This window comes from Thalassophryne amazonica, chromosome 23 (assembly GCF_902500255.1).
Source record: "Thalassophryne amazonica chromosome 23, fThaAma1.1, whole genome shotgun sequence".
Lineage (NCBI taxonomy): Eukaryota > Metazoa > Chordata > Actinopteri > Batrachoidiformes > Batrachoididae > Thalassophryne > Thalassophryne amazonica.
In genome coordinates, this window is record NC_047125.1 from 26,522,526 (window position 1) to 26,537,858 (window position 15,333).

The following is a 15,333-nucleotide window of genomic DNA, read 5'->3' on the forward strand; positions in this document are numbered from 1 at the left end:
AAATCCAGTTACCTTAAGTTGCTGTTCTGCAAGTAAAAAAAAATATCACTTTTTTTTTTTTTTTTTTCTCTCTTCTTCTTCTGAGTCCAGATAGTCAGATTGCGTTAATGTTTTGGAACCAGTCTGTAACAGCTCTTGCTTAATGTGACTTCAGTTTTAAGTGTAAGATAACTTGATTATTATTATTATTTTGCATTTCTACCCACATCACCTGGAGCAGACATTTTTGCGGGTATTTATTGTATTTCAACACATCCTTTTAGTTCGAGTCCCCAAGCACAAGGTCAGAGGCAGCTTTGATTGAGTTTATTGTGACGATTAAACATCAAATAGAAAAACAACTGAGTGATGGGATACCAATTGAACATGAAACCTGGTGTAATGGCACCAAGGTACCTATTGCTTTCTTAAATTTCCATCTGAGGTTTGTTTTTGTGTGTGTGCGCGTCGGGGGCAGTAATATAGTTTGTTGAAAGATTGCTTGTTGTCTCAAAGTGTGTTGGCTTTGAACTTGTGGAGCCACTGCTTCAGAACAAGTGTATTAGATGTTTGAATGTCAGCAGATGTATAATTTTACAAACCTTGGGCCCTATCTGGACAGCCTGCATCCATTTGGGGGCGTGTCCAACTTTTGCTATTTACAGGGTGTGTAATCTTAGCGCAAAATATTATAATTATTCATGATGGGGAAATAAAGTAGCAAACTAAAAGTGTCATCCTGTTTAGGACTTGTGCACACTGCTAAACAGGAAGTGGACTCAAGTCAGGTTTTTTTGGCCAGTTAATGGTTCTTCACCAACTTGTCGGGATGCAACACCTGACAAGCCTCTCAAGCTCCCTGAGGTGAAGCAGTTAAGTTTTGTTGGTGCCCCCCCCCTGTTATGAGTGTTTGCTTTTATTTAGCTTAGTGGTTGTCTTCAACCTTGCTTGCATATACAAGCGTGGACGTGCATCGTCGACCTGCTTATGTGTGAAAATTCTTTTTATATGCAACAAATGATAGACTGCGCTATGCTTCAGACAGAGTTTTGCTGGTCTGGCACAGTTGCTTTCTGCTTCCACACACCCACACGTCATGGGCTGAGTGTAACTGGACTCATAATTTAAAGGGCTGCGTGCGAAATCCACAACTGCGCCGGGTAGAAATTACAAATGACACTCGCCTTGGGCTTTGCACTGAATGGAAGCGTGCACCCTGGATACGAGTGCTCTATGTTCAAACCCCAACCCTGAGCATTGAAAACCGAAGTTAGTTTGAATGTCTGCAGTTAAATGCATCTCGTCTCGCGTGTTCGGAAATACTTGCACAGTTCTACTTTTTCCATTTTACATTTAAGAGGGCAACTGACGAAAGCGAAGCACAAACAAGAAAAGTTAACATCCTCCCATCACTGAATAGTTTATTTGCTGTCATGTACTCTCGCAGGTGAAGGTATTTCTTTTGTGTTATGGCTTTTGAAATTGTTTCCTGCCTCACGATGGTCTTGGGTTTACGGAAACGGAAACTACATGGTCTCGTCACCATTATTTGACAGTCATCAGACACTCAGGAATTTTATTTTCTTTCTTTTCTTTTTAGTATAAACATTTTGTATTTTCTGCTCTCAGCCATGCAACGGTGGAGGTCAAATGCAGCTAGGTTTATGAAAAACAAAAAGTCATTGTAAGATAAACGACGGAAAAACAAATTCAGCAGTTGAGTCCTATGCAATATCTTGCTGCATGTAAATTTTACCGTTCTCGGGAATAGGGAGAAGCAGCATGCGAGTTACTTCTGAGTGACAGGACACCTGGCGAACAAAGTGGAATGTTTAAATCCTAGCATGTGCTCATCACACTCCTTTTTTTTTTTTTCTTTTTTTTTCATGGAAAAAACCCCCTTACAAATCAGCAGTTTTAAAAACATGGGCAAATGCGTGCAGACAGACGGGTAGTTGGGGGGAAAAAACAATCCATTGCGCCGTCGTCTGTTCTGTTGTTCCATAAAGAGGCTGCAGTGGGTCATAATAAACTGCTTTCGGAACACCACTTCCGGAGTCTAATATCCGGATTTTGATTGTTTGTAGTCAGATGGGAAAAAAAATGTTAACACTGAAAACTAGTCTCCCCCCCACCTCGTGTTTTCATTCCCACCTCGATGTTCCTTCACCCTCCTTTTATGTTCCTGAAAATCCATTTGTCCAAAGTAGCAGTGTTCTAGTTTCATGTACACTCTGAATAAATTATTTTACTTCATTGTGGATTTCTTAACATCTAATAAAGAAATAAACCAAATACCAGCCTGTGTAACTGTCTGCTGTACTTATTTATATTTATTATTAAAAATTTGTCCTTAAATCCAGATGGTTTTGGAATTGTCTGTATGACATCATGACACTAGAGGCCAGTGTGATTCCACCATCAGATCTGCATTTATTCAACATCACCATTTTTGTCCTTATGAAACAATTCTAAGATTGGATTTGTATATATTCGCGGATTGTGGTGGTCAATTTCAATTGATTTACTTGCTGCCAGTTATAGTTATGAATCACATTTGTCGTTTTGTATCTTGGTATCCAATGGTTTTTGAAGTGTGCTTCAGTCACCTAAAACAAGGTTTTGTTGAAGAAAAATTCACAATTCTGGTGAATTGCTGTTCCAACACATGTAGTTGCTTGAGTGTTGGGGACCCCAGTAACCAGAGAAGGTCAAGGGGATGCCTGTGTTTCACTTGGCTGTGGCAGATTAGCCTTGTTTTGAAGCGGTGGGGATGGAATGGTTGCATTGGTGGTTGCCATCCAGGACCTAGGGTGGTTCCTTAGTGTGGTGGATGTGGTGACGCATTTTTTGCCTAACCTTTTTGCCACATACCCCCGATGTTGTGCACCACTGCAGCCACCATATTATTGAACTGCCTTGGGTTCTGGATGGCAACCACCCACATAGATAATGGTCTTGTCCTACATTACAAAAGTAGTTGCCAGTCTGCTGCAGCCAGGTGATATGGATCTACCCCTGTCCTTGTCCAGTTCCTGGGGTCATCAAGGAAGTACCTGTGTGCTGGATTAAGTCTGGAGAAGAATATCAGTGCCAAATGAAACAAGTTTCCAAAGTCATTGCAATTAGTAGACATCCACTCATCTTCTAAGGATGCTGGTTATTATTTAGGTTTGGCAATTATACGGTAAAATGGGAAGCACCAGGATCATGCAGACATGGGAGATTCGTTCTCCAGCTAAGGCAGCAACAGCCAACTATCCAACAATGACGCATCTTTGAGCTCTTTCAGGTGACTCATTCTCAATGATGAATGACCCAGAGACGTGAACATCTTTGCTAAGGTAAGTGAATCTTTATAGAAGTTTGTCGCTTTGCGTACAGGTCCACTTATGGTGTCTTGAGTCCAGGAAGTCACTGAAAGCTTACAGCTTAATCTTGATCCACGAGTGCAAATCCATAAAGCTTATCACCGGCTGCAATCAGTTCCATGTCTTGATGGGCAATACCAGAATCAGGATCGGTGAACCTCCACCTATAATGGTACCCAAGTTGCTCAGTGCCACAACCCTTCCCAACACCCAGGACAGTGCCCTGAAGAACACCAGAATTTACTGGGAAGAAGTCAATTTGTCCCCATGTTGCTCGTTATCACTACCCAAAATGCTTATTACGAATTTGTCTCATCTTTTTTTCTAAACTTACACTGACAGAAGTGTGACTTCTCATCAACAGGTTTTGACGCAGTAATTCAAATGTTTCACTTTTGAACATTTGCATTTTTCACTCAAACGTATACAAATATTTGTTCTGGGAGTGTCTCCAAATGCACCACGTTGGAACACATTGATCAAAGGTCATCTCTGTCAAAAATGTAGTTTGTGGAGCTCATTTCTTAAATATTTCTCCAACCAGTGGAGCACAAGACACATGTAACTGCGTGTGTCAAAAAGTAAATGCTTTGCAGTTTAGTGGCATCATATGGGGGAAAGCATTACAAATATGAGCAGGTGGTTTGGTATTGTATATGGTACATGTGACGTCTGACGTCGCGAAATGACGTCACATGTACCAGGAGCGGCGAGCGATGCGCGCGCCAGGTGTGCACCGCTCGTTTCCTTTCTCCTAAATATAAAGCTTCCTACTAGAATCACTTTTTTAAAACTTTGTTTTTGTACTGGTATTCTCTCCTCTCCCCCCAAACAATAAATTCTAATATAAACAGTTTTTCCGTCGAACGTTAATCCACTATTTCGGCATTAATCAGCAGGTTGATTAATAATGTCTGCAGGTTCACCCAGGTGAAACCATCGACGCTCCTCGTTCTCCTCTCGATTAACTCTCCGATAAGTTTGTGTTAAGATGGCGGCGGAAGCGTCCGGACAGGTAGGAAATAAAATATTACCGGCGCCTCGTAAAAGTGAGAAATGTGCTCGGCGGTGTGATAAGCTAAGCGCTGGGAGAACTCTTTCGTGGTCATTGTCGATTCTGTGAGTGGAGTTAAAAAGCGTCTTGCACTTGTTTTACTCTTGAGGAAGCAGAGTTGGAGTCAGTCGCGCGCACTTGACGCGTAGCTTCGGTTCGTGTTTCAGTGCCGCTTGTTCCTCACCCTCCTCCGCTCCTAAACATAAGAGAAACTGTTAATGTCGAACACGTGTTGAAACTTTGTCCACTTGTGTGCCAAAGCTGCGCGGTTGAGCTGGCCGGGAGGTGACGGTGGCGCAGCGGCATCATGGAGCGCTTTGTCCGGATACTGGTCAGGCACCTGTAGCGTCACCATGGACACGGAACAGCGGAAGGAGACCCGCTGTGGTACGTTCTGTTCTGTCATCATACACAGTACATCCATCCATCCATCCATCTATCTTCTACCGCTTAGTCCAATTAAGGGTCGCGGGGGGCTGGAGCCTATCCCAGCAGTCATTTCTCTCTGTAAGGCTGCACAACAGTTAGAAAACTCAGAAAACGACGCTTCATTTGTTTCTGTGCATATCAAGTGCTCTTTTCTGTTTTCTTTCACACTGATTACATTCCAGCCACAGTTGATTAAAGTGAAGAATTAAAAGGGCTTAATCGGCATATCTGTTTTTTTTTTAGCGTTCTATATCAAACACTACCTCTGCAAAATTTGTTGATTTTACAGTAATTGCTGGCCCACCAACTGACATCAGGTTCAGAGGGATGCATCAATTTACCCAGACTAACCCAAAATATAATTAAATTAAGTACTTTCATTCACCGCAGATACTCTGTCAACGTGTGTAGGCTAAAACTTACCGACATAACTTTTCCCATTTGCCTTGTCTTCCCTTCTGCACTGTGAACCAAAAGAAAAAAACAAACATTTTTCGCTATTACTATTACTGGTGCCGGTGTTGTGTCGATTTGAGCGCTCCGTAGTGGAGCATGTTTACGTGACCATAATAATACGAAAACTGTTAGTAATCAGATAATTGTAGTAATCTGATCTCTCCTGTTTACAACAATCGTTACTGGGTTACTGGCTACTACTGTTAGTACTGTTCCTGAGTTAGGTGGATTATTTGAACTTCAGAAATGCTCTTGAGAAAACCTATGGGTGATGTCACGGAGAGTTTGTCCAGTACATTATATAATATGGTTTTACAGCTAGTCCAGCCCCCACCCCAGCCCCCAGGTTTCCAATCTAGTTCCAAAATTCAGTATGACCACAACTTTTGACAAGTCAGGGAATAATGGGTGACCAGGGGCTTCCAGGAGCCGGCTCCTGGAGTCCCACCCCAAACTCAAATAAACAGTCAGATTGGTTCCAGTAAACATGAACTCCATAGATTTTGATTGTCAGAAATCATTTTTTTTAAATTTATGAACAAACCACAATAAAATCGCAGTACTTTTAAAAGTTGAGGAAGTAAAGTAGCTTTATGTTTCACTTTAACAGGTGAATTAGAAGCTGAAATATTGACCAAGAAGTAGAAAAATGTATTGCAAGCCAGTCATCTTTGGTTTATGCAAATTATGATATTGTCCAGGGATACGAATGGGGCACCCAGTCCAATCTGGTCCAGGACCACTCCAGTTATAAATCCATTAAAAAAAAAAAAAAAAAAAAACCTCCATCCATACCGCATTTTGAGGTTCACCCTGAAATCAACATTTGGCAACTGGACTAACAAATGAAAAGATTATTTCAGTACAGTTCATCTTAAGTTGCTTTCATCTTCCGTGTGTTGTCATTGCTTGTTGCTGCAACAAACTTCCTCCTTTCCAGCACACCAGTTGCTGCACTTGTGTGATTTGAGAAGGCAGTATGCTTATACACTGGCTGAAGTGTTAATCCTGGCAACAAGCTTGCAGGATATTGGAGGAATACAGTAGAAACGTAATATAACAAAGGCTTCGGGAGTGTCCAGAATATTTTTGGACTTGGCTGTGTAACAGGTTTTAAAGAAGTGTGCCAGTGGAACAGCAGAGCAGTAACAGTTATTTTCCACTGGTTTTGACCTGTGGTTTTGGATTATGGAACAACTTGTTGCTTTGTTTTGGGACAAAGTCTACTGTGGTCACGTGACACCCTACAGATCAGGGTTTAGAGATGAGGAAACGGTGGCTTTGCAAGACAACCGTTTGGGAATTATTGTTAAGATAATTTGTTTGTTTGCAATTTTGTGGTTTCTCCCACCACGTGCTATAATTGAGATATACTTTATTGATCTCACAGTGGAGAAATTGTTTACACTCCAGTTACCTCAGACAGCAATTAGTCCACAATTAATTAATTATTAATTCTGTGAGAATGTAGAATTATTGTAGCGGTTATACAGTGACATGGTGTCGCTTTCAAATGAAACATAATTTCAAAGGAATTTTTTGTATGAAAAAGATTTTTTTATTTTTTTCATTTGCAGTCACCAAAAAAATGGAATGCCTCAGTGAGTGACTGTTTTGTAGGTACTGTAATGAAAAATTTGTGCTCAACATTTAGACTTGTGTCTTTAATTTGTGAGAGTTTCATAATTTAGAAAATCCATATTAATAAGCTCACTGTCCTGATCATAAAAGGCCCACAAGTAATTGGCCGTGTCATCAGGCTAATCTCAATGTGGAATTTGAGTTGGTGAAAGATGACCCAGCAGTAACGGGGCTGTAACTGGAGTCCGCCTATTTAAATGTGAGCAGCACGTCTGCACAATAGTCCATGGACCAAGCAGGTTTTCGGTAACAGTTAAGGGGACTAAATGCCCTATCCGACTTCACCAGAGCCTACAAAAACTATAACCGTTTGGAACCTTTAGGATTAAACAAATAATGTGGTGTGCTTTTTAATATGGAACATTTTTAAATGTTGGTTCCTCTGTAATCCTTCACTGATCCCTATATGGCTATAGCTAACAACCCCCTTGGGAAGGTTATCGCACATTTTTGTTTAGCCCATAATACACTAAGGCTGGATTGGAAGTGGTGTTTAGGCCGCTAAAGTGGTCCCAGCAAGGTAAAAATTGGCTTTGGGCTGATGAATTAATACACATTAGCAATTCAGGCATGGCCACTCTGCAAGCCTGCGTGTAAAAAAAAAAAAAAAAAAAATCAAACAAAAGTTCAGTCAGCTTCTCAAAATAAACACTTTTGAGCTATATATTAATAACCTGTGAAAAATCTAATGTGTTGACTCTTAAAATTTTTCCCAGGTGTGACTGGAGGAGCCATAGCGGAGAATGGCGTCATGAAAGACCTGACTGTCCCTGCACTGCCCAAGTCTGACCTCCAGGATCACACCAACAACCACTGCCATGAACACAGCGCCGCCTCATGCAGCGAATTCATCCTGCCCAGTTTCATGCCGTCATGCTCTTCAACCCCCATCTACTACAGCAGCCCCCAGAAAAACTGTGCGGACCTGGACCTGGACCAGGACAGCAACAGCTTGACTTCTCAGGACTCAGGCATTCCAACCTTGGAGATCAACCAGCCAGAGACCAACCTCCAAGGCCACCAAAGGCCAGGGAGCGATGGCCCCATCCTCGTCTCTAATCATGACTCTCCTGCTACTTTACCACTGGATGGTCCTTCTGACTGCAACATCTACAGGTCCTCCACCTTCCCCCGCAGTAGCTATGACTCCATCCGCCTCTTCAGCCCTGTTCTCAGATTGTCTGCCCCCATGGGATTAGGGGCAACGTCTTGCACCTTGAACCGCAGTGATGATATCTCTGTGTGCAGTGTGTCCAGCATGAGCACTGACCTATCGGTCTCCAATGAGGACATCTTGGATTTTACAGTTACTTCAGACTCGAGTGCCATCGTTACCTTGGAGAACGATGATTGTGGCGGTACTCACTTTTCAGACGTGACACTGTCATCGTCACCGCCAGGAAACTCTGCAAGTCTTACACAGCCGTGTACTGGTTCTGGTGAAGTGCAACATGGAGAAGATGGCAGGCAAAAGCGCCTTGGACCACTAGCCATCTTATTCAACAGGTAAAGTCACCTATGGATAAATGTCTGTGTATGAGAGAGATGTGCACAGTGCGCCAATCTGGACAAAGTAACTTTCTAGTTGGCTTCCTTATATGATGATTCATAGGTTTATAAAAAATAAAATAATTATTTTTTGGGAGGAAGATCTAGAAAACTAACTTTTTTTTTTTTTTTTGAAAGCTTATGAAATGAGGAATCAAAAAAGCAATGTTTCTATTTTGTTATTTCCTAAGGTTATTGCGGTGGCCATCTTGGATTTCTAAAAATGGAAACCTTTGAAAACTAACTTGTCTTGTAAATGTGTTAAGTATTTACATCCTTTTAAATGAAGAGATTGTAAGTTAAAGTTGTCAAAAGCCCTCTGTGCAAGGGACCTGTCAATGAAAATGCCTGAGCTGCGCATAACATTGAGCAGCTTTTGTGCCCACATGGATGTTGATCAGAAAATGGAGCATTTTATGTGTATTCTGGAGAATTTCTTTCATATTTTATACTGGGGAGCATCTTATCAATGAATGACTAATTTTAAATATGACAAAAGCCAGCTCAGGGCTGGTTTTGCCTCTACATTTCTCAAAAGCTGTTACTGTTGCCCCAGTGAATTCCCATTTTTAAATTTAGTTTCAAAAAGATGCCCAGTAGTAATATAGGGCAGCAAAACCTGGCCATATTTTAGCTCTCCATAAACAAAAATTTACTGAATTTGCAATTCTGTTACCATAGAATGTTTGGACCACATTAAAGTGGAACCCCTTTAAAAACAAGCTGTGACCTGTGAGGTTTGTCAGGCGTTGTCCAAGTTGCGTATTGTAACTTGGAGTTTTGACATAACAGGTAAGATGTTCTGGAGAGCACTTGAAGGTCCCAGCCTACGTAAATGAATGGACTTTCCAGCATAATGGGAACAGATTATTTTATGAAAGCGGTGTTGAGACTATTAAGTGGGTTGCAGTCCAAAAACTGATCAGTAGATGTCACTGCAAATTACAAAAAGCCTCTTTGAGTCTCCACTGTGCCCCAACCGTTCTGTCCACTTATCTCTCTGTCTTATCCCTCCACTCTTGCATTGAGGAATTACTCCTTCCTTCCCTCTCCTGCTCCTTTGCTCCAGTCTGAGGTTTTTCTGCTCAGACATACGGAGGAGCAGGCAGTTCCTTTAAAATCCATCTGTGCCCGTAGTTCCCACAGGTTTCACTCCAGAGAAGAAAAGCCAGATGAGTTTGAACTAAAGGCAGGTTTTTGGGTTGTTCTGATTTATTTATCTTTAATTGTGGTCATTTTGTGGAGGAGGCACAGAATGGCAGCTCCCTCGATACTTTACATCGACAGGTAAGCACAGCTCCGTTAGCAGCTGGCATCATTTCTTTCTGAAGTAAATCACGTCTTTGTGCAACTTTAAAGGACAATTCAAGCTTCTTTTTTTTTTTTAACAACCTATCATATCTTCAGTTTAAGAAAGCCATCATTCCTTTTTCTTACCACCACCGCAGCTTGTAACTATTAGTTTTATTCATTTATTTTTAATATGAGTGTGCTTATTGTTCCTACACCTGCTGGTTAGCTATTTCCTTGCCTTTTTTATGTTTTAAAGAACAAGCTTGTCACCTGCAAGAATCAAGACGTATGCGCAGCTTTGTGACATTGTGCTCGTACTTTGCACTTTGGTCTGTGCACGATTATTTTCCCCTGGCTTGCAGGGTTATTTCAGTTCAGCACTCCTCAGAGAGGTCAGAATACACCATCAGTTGTTTACAGTTGACGTATTCCTCTGAAGGCTTCACAAATGGCTTTGTTTTTATTGTGAGATTGTATCATGGCTTCTTTTTTTTGAAGGGGACGGTTCCTGATTTGAAATGTAAACCTATAAGTCAGTCCGCCACTCAAGGGGCTAAATGGGTTTGAGGCCTGCAACCATTTGGACATTGATTGAGAACTGGTTTAACCCACTTGAAAAGATTTGTTTGATCAGTATTGTTTTGAAAGAAATCTGTAAAAAGAACAAAAACTCTTGATCTCTTTTGAGGAACACAGGAAGTCAGACTTTGGAGTTAAGCATAACATGTAAAATGCAGTGATTTGAAGAATAGATGGCGCACAAAACAAAAGGTTTAGGCTCGCAGCATGGGAACATGTACAGATTCTGGCCACCGTAGGGGAGAAAATGAAGTACCTTGAAATATGTATTGTACATACCATTTTAAAGGGTACTGTATGGAGTATTCACCTATGAAGTTTCAAGGCTTAATACCTGCTCAGTGTGGAGACACGGCTGAATCAATATTCAGATCACCTCGCTGCAGGCAAAAAAAAAAATGCATTTTTGAAGATTCTTGGACCATACTTTGACTAGTCTACTTCCTTAAAACTAATACTCTTCTAACGGCATTTCCGGTCCAATACGTGATAAACGTGACGTACAGCAAGTGAGAGATTTGTTGAAACCGTTAGCAACTGCCTGAAGTGTTCAAACCAAGATGTATTGTGCATACCAAACAACTGCACTCTAAGCATAAGCATAGGTCCAAGCTGGTTCTGTAACAATTGGAATGCTATTGAGCATGACGTACCATGTCTGTGTGTCGTTAATGGACCTGATATCAAATGCATTCAAAGGAATAGCTGACTAAATACCTTAACTAGTGACATTCCATAAACAGCTGCCCTGCATTGTAGGTATGTCATCTCCCAGGTGCAAGTTTTGTGACGTACAAAAGTGTGACGTACATGTTCCTATGCAACAAGCTTTTATCTCACCTTTGTCATACCAGGACAATGCTGGCGATTTTTTTTTCATAATCGCACACCAGTAAAATCAACTTGTTGACATTTCAAATGGTCTTTGCTAGTAAAATTCTCAGCCTGAACACAGTGACTCTTAAGACTTTATTTTTAATGCGTGTTTTAACTGTGCACCTTCCCGTCCTGATTCCAACAAAGCTGAATGTGATACTCTCTTGTCAAACTTTTGCAGCAGCTTAGAATGCCTCAGAGATTACTCATTTTGTGGTGCTTTTCATGACATTTTCCAAAGTAATTAATTGTTTAAAAAAAACATGTTTCAGTCAAATAATTCATGAGAAAAGAATGAAGTGAAGCTGCTCATGCCCTGGAAAAGCAGGAAACTGTAGTTTTAAGTTCCTCTTTTCAGATTTATGTCTTACATTGTGGCTGTCACTGACATGATGTGTGTGACGTTCATAAGTTTTTGGGCAGTGACACAAATCCTCTAATTTTGCCTCTACAATGGTGTTGAAATCAAAGGCGGTATTCAGTGAATTGGAAATGTTCATGTGTCCATCCATTGACTGGAGTTTTGTATGAACAATAATTCTAATTATACATCCTATAAGGTCTCGCCCTCTCCGCCCATCTGTCATTGATCTTTATAAGTCTAACTCCTCCTAAACTGTGTGGGAGGGGAATTCAGTGAGACTTTACACAATGATAGCACTGTATATGGAGCATGAAGGAAAATAATTCTGGTGCGACATCTTCAAGGGGTGATAATGGTGTGTCCTAAAATGCAGAATATTTGACAGTTATAATTTTGAGATCTTTGATCACAGATCTCTCGCATCGTAATCAAGTCCTCCAGCACCTGTAATGTGGCTGTTCATGCACAGATGGATTTGGCATCAGTAAAGTCTCATATGTTTGCAAGTTCCCTGAAATACTGCTGTTTCAATGCTAAGATTGGTATGTGGCTTTATTTGTCCTGTGACTTTGTCCACGCTGTCAGCTCACGAGGCCAGTGAAGCTATTAAAATACTCGGTAGGTGGCCTATGTGGCTTTGTTCCTTAATCCTGTAATGCACCAGGACTTGGCTGTTGCCAGCAGGGACCTAAGCTTACCTCATTGTTGTATGCTTTTCTTTATTATGACCTAATTTCTCTGTCCTTGAAGCACAGTTCTGCTTCTTTCTCTTTCAGGAGCTTGTTTGCTAAGCGGGTGAAAGACATTCGGCCGGTGGAACAGAGGGATCCAGGGTGGAAGCTGTTTGGGAAAGTCCCACCACGGGAAGCCACCATCAAGGATCCCAAGAGAATACAGAAGGTAATGTAGTAAAATCCTGCAATGGCAGAATTATTCCCATTGTACACAATAGATTGTCGGGGACAGAGTTCTTCTATGTAAGAAAGCACATGTTGGATCTTTTGGCTAATGGACTTTTTATATATATATATATATATATATATATTATTTTCTAAATGTTTAATTAGGAGCCAGTTTTTTGAAGTTTAAGGCGGTTAATCATTCATGACATTTTTAAGTTCACACAAGACCGAAATTGCTTGGAGTGTAGTAACAATTACAATTTATTTATTTTTAATCAATGTTTAAGAGTGGTTTTGGGTTGTCTGCACAATACAGAATAAATTTGTAAGTCCATTGGTGCCAGTGTTTATCCCTGGATTCCATAGCCTGAAACTGATAGTCCAGGATGAACCCTGGATGGTAGCGTGCGTTATTTCCCCAGTGAAGGGGAAGTCAGTATTAAGCCAGTAATAGCAGTTTTACCGGCTGTGCTAACGTGGCGCAGGTAAAACTCAATTTGCGACGGTAAAATCCAGCATTAACGTCCGCAAATTATCAGACACAACAGGGTTATTCCCATTCTAATCCAATTCCAATGTTTTCACGGATCCGTGTCCATCACTGAAGGCTACATCATCTTAGTTTGCATAATACTATAGTTTGATAAAACTGTTACGCAGACAAAGAGTGTGATCAGCTCAGCAAAGCTTACCGTAGCATCAGCGGCTTTATGCCAAACTGGAAATTCTGTGAGCAGAATCTACATCAATACTTTCGTATGATATCTTAAATTAATCCATTTGGGCATCGTCGTCGCTACGACACTTTCTCTCGCTCTCAGCTGGCAGCGCCGTTAATGACATCTGCGCAGCAGCACGCAGAGTAATCATCAAATGTGAAACGGTCGAATATTTTGCGACCATCTACGCGATATTTTATGGTCTGAAATCTCACATGATTAACCATTTAGATTTGTGGAAAAAATGTTATTGGAATAGAATTAATATTAAATGACTATTATTGGGCAACCAATAACAACAAAAAAAATTGATCGGTATATCCGTACTGACTAGCAGTTTCCAGGTTAAGTGTGCCTACTTCCCTTGTTATTCTATGGCAAAACAAGTAGATAAAAGGTCTGGAGCTGACTGCTATGTTATTACAAATGGCCATGCTCAGGTTTCAGTTCAGATTATAGTCTTGGAAACCACTGTAGATTAATTTCAGTGTTTTTGTTGAGCTTCTCTGTATTCCTGGCTTGAATATTTTGGAATTCTCTTTGATACATGCTACAGTAGCTTGTGATGTTTCTGCATTTGGAGCAAGTCCTTTTCACCATTGTATGCTGGTATGATATAAATTCCAGTGAGAAAAGCGGTATGGTTTAGTAGGAATGATAACATTAAATGGCCAACACTCTGCAAACGCCCACTCTTGTATAAGCCATGCTCAAGCACATCACAGTGTCAGGGCTTGACAATCAGAAAACTCTATTCTTGTCATTAATGATTTTTTTAAACTTGGGTTAATATTTTTCTCACTGTTCCCTTCCTCTTAAGAATGTTACTGATAATAAACCTGCTCTTATCTCTGCTTGGCTGTGACCAAGTGCTGACTTAGTGGCATTGGTCAGCATGCTGAAATTCAAAATGTCAAGGTCCATGAGCGTTGCGTTAGATGACTAGCTGCACCCACTTAAAGTCCCAGTGTCAATTACAATACTGCTGACAAACTCCAAACTTAAACGTCCTGGTACGCATGCATTTTAAAGCAGAAAAAGCAACAGTATTTTTTAAACACACTTCTGATTCATCCAGAATGTTTTTGTTCACATATATGTACAATCGAGGCTATATACTAGGGGAGCTAGATGACCACCAAAATAAACACATATAACAACTTAAATATCAGAGATTCAATAATAATGGTCTATTGGCAGCCATTTTGGACGCCATTTTGAATCTTAAACCCATTAAAGAATTTAGGCACAAATGAGTTTGCTGTGACCTGCAATGGTCTTCCCATTGAATCTCTGTGATATTTAAGTTGTTTAAAGGTGTTGTGAAAAACCCTGTTTTGGCAGCCATCTTGAATGCCATCTTGGATAACTAGCTTGAGGCCCGTTTTTATTTGTAGGAACATCCTGATTGTGTTTTGGGGTCATCTAAGGAACCTTAAAAAGTTGATTTGGTTTAGTCCTGGGGGGGTGCAAAGGTAGTGGGCGTAGCTCCCCTAGTAATATGTTTCCATACAACTGAGCAGAAATCTTTCAAAATTAATTTCTCCAGCACTTTGCATGTGGGGCTGTCACCAGAAATTTAGAATATGATGTGTTGTATCTCTGGAGAGGATGTTGCGGTGCTTGGCAGTAATTTGGACAGTCTGTGTATGAAATTCCCTGCAAAAAAGCTTTTGTTAAATGCTCACAGCGGGTTTTTGAGTAGAACAAAGGAGAGAAATGTGCACAGAGTCAGCCGCCCAACAAAAAGGCAGCATGTAATTAGAATCCTGAGGAGGCTTTTATTGTGCTGCCACTTACCCTGAGAACACAATGTGCTCCGTGAGGGAGGAAGCGCTTTGTACTTCTAAACACTGGTTGAAATCGTCTTTAATGTTTGGTTCTATTTGCATTTTCTCATGAATATAAATACGCTCAAGGGCAAAGACAAGTACTCAGGATATGTATGTACAATCAATATCCACCTCATACGTGTTAGTAACCTTAAGTTGGACGTCAGGAAATAGTTGACAAGGCTAAACTTAGTCTTTTGTCTGGCCACGTACACCGTGCTGCTGAATGAAGGCGGGGTTATTTGTGTGTTTGTGTGTGTGTGTGTTTGTGGAAATATTATTTTACAGGT

The 15,333-nt window shown here is 40.8% G+C and overlaps 1 protein-coding gene across 1 annotated transcript in view; it reads left to right on the forward strand.

Moving 5' to 3' along the window:
• Positions 1–4,320: 4,320 nt before the first annotated feature.
• tbc1d14 (TBC1 domain family, member 14) overlaps positions 4,321–15,333 on the forward strand; it is a 34,331-nt gene continuing 23,318 nt past the window's right edge. The window contains 4 exon segments of the mRNA XM_034164430.1: positions 4,321–4,365; positions 4,666–4,791; positions 7,647–8,436; positions 12,367–12,490. Coding sequence (XP_034020321.1) covers positions 4,758–4,791; positions 7,647–8,436; positions 12,367–12,490 — 948 coding nt within the window. The 5' untranslated portion in view covers positions 4,321–4,365; positions 4,666–4,757.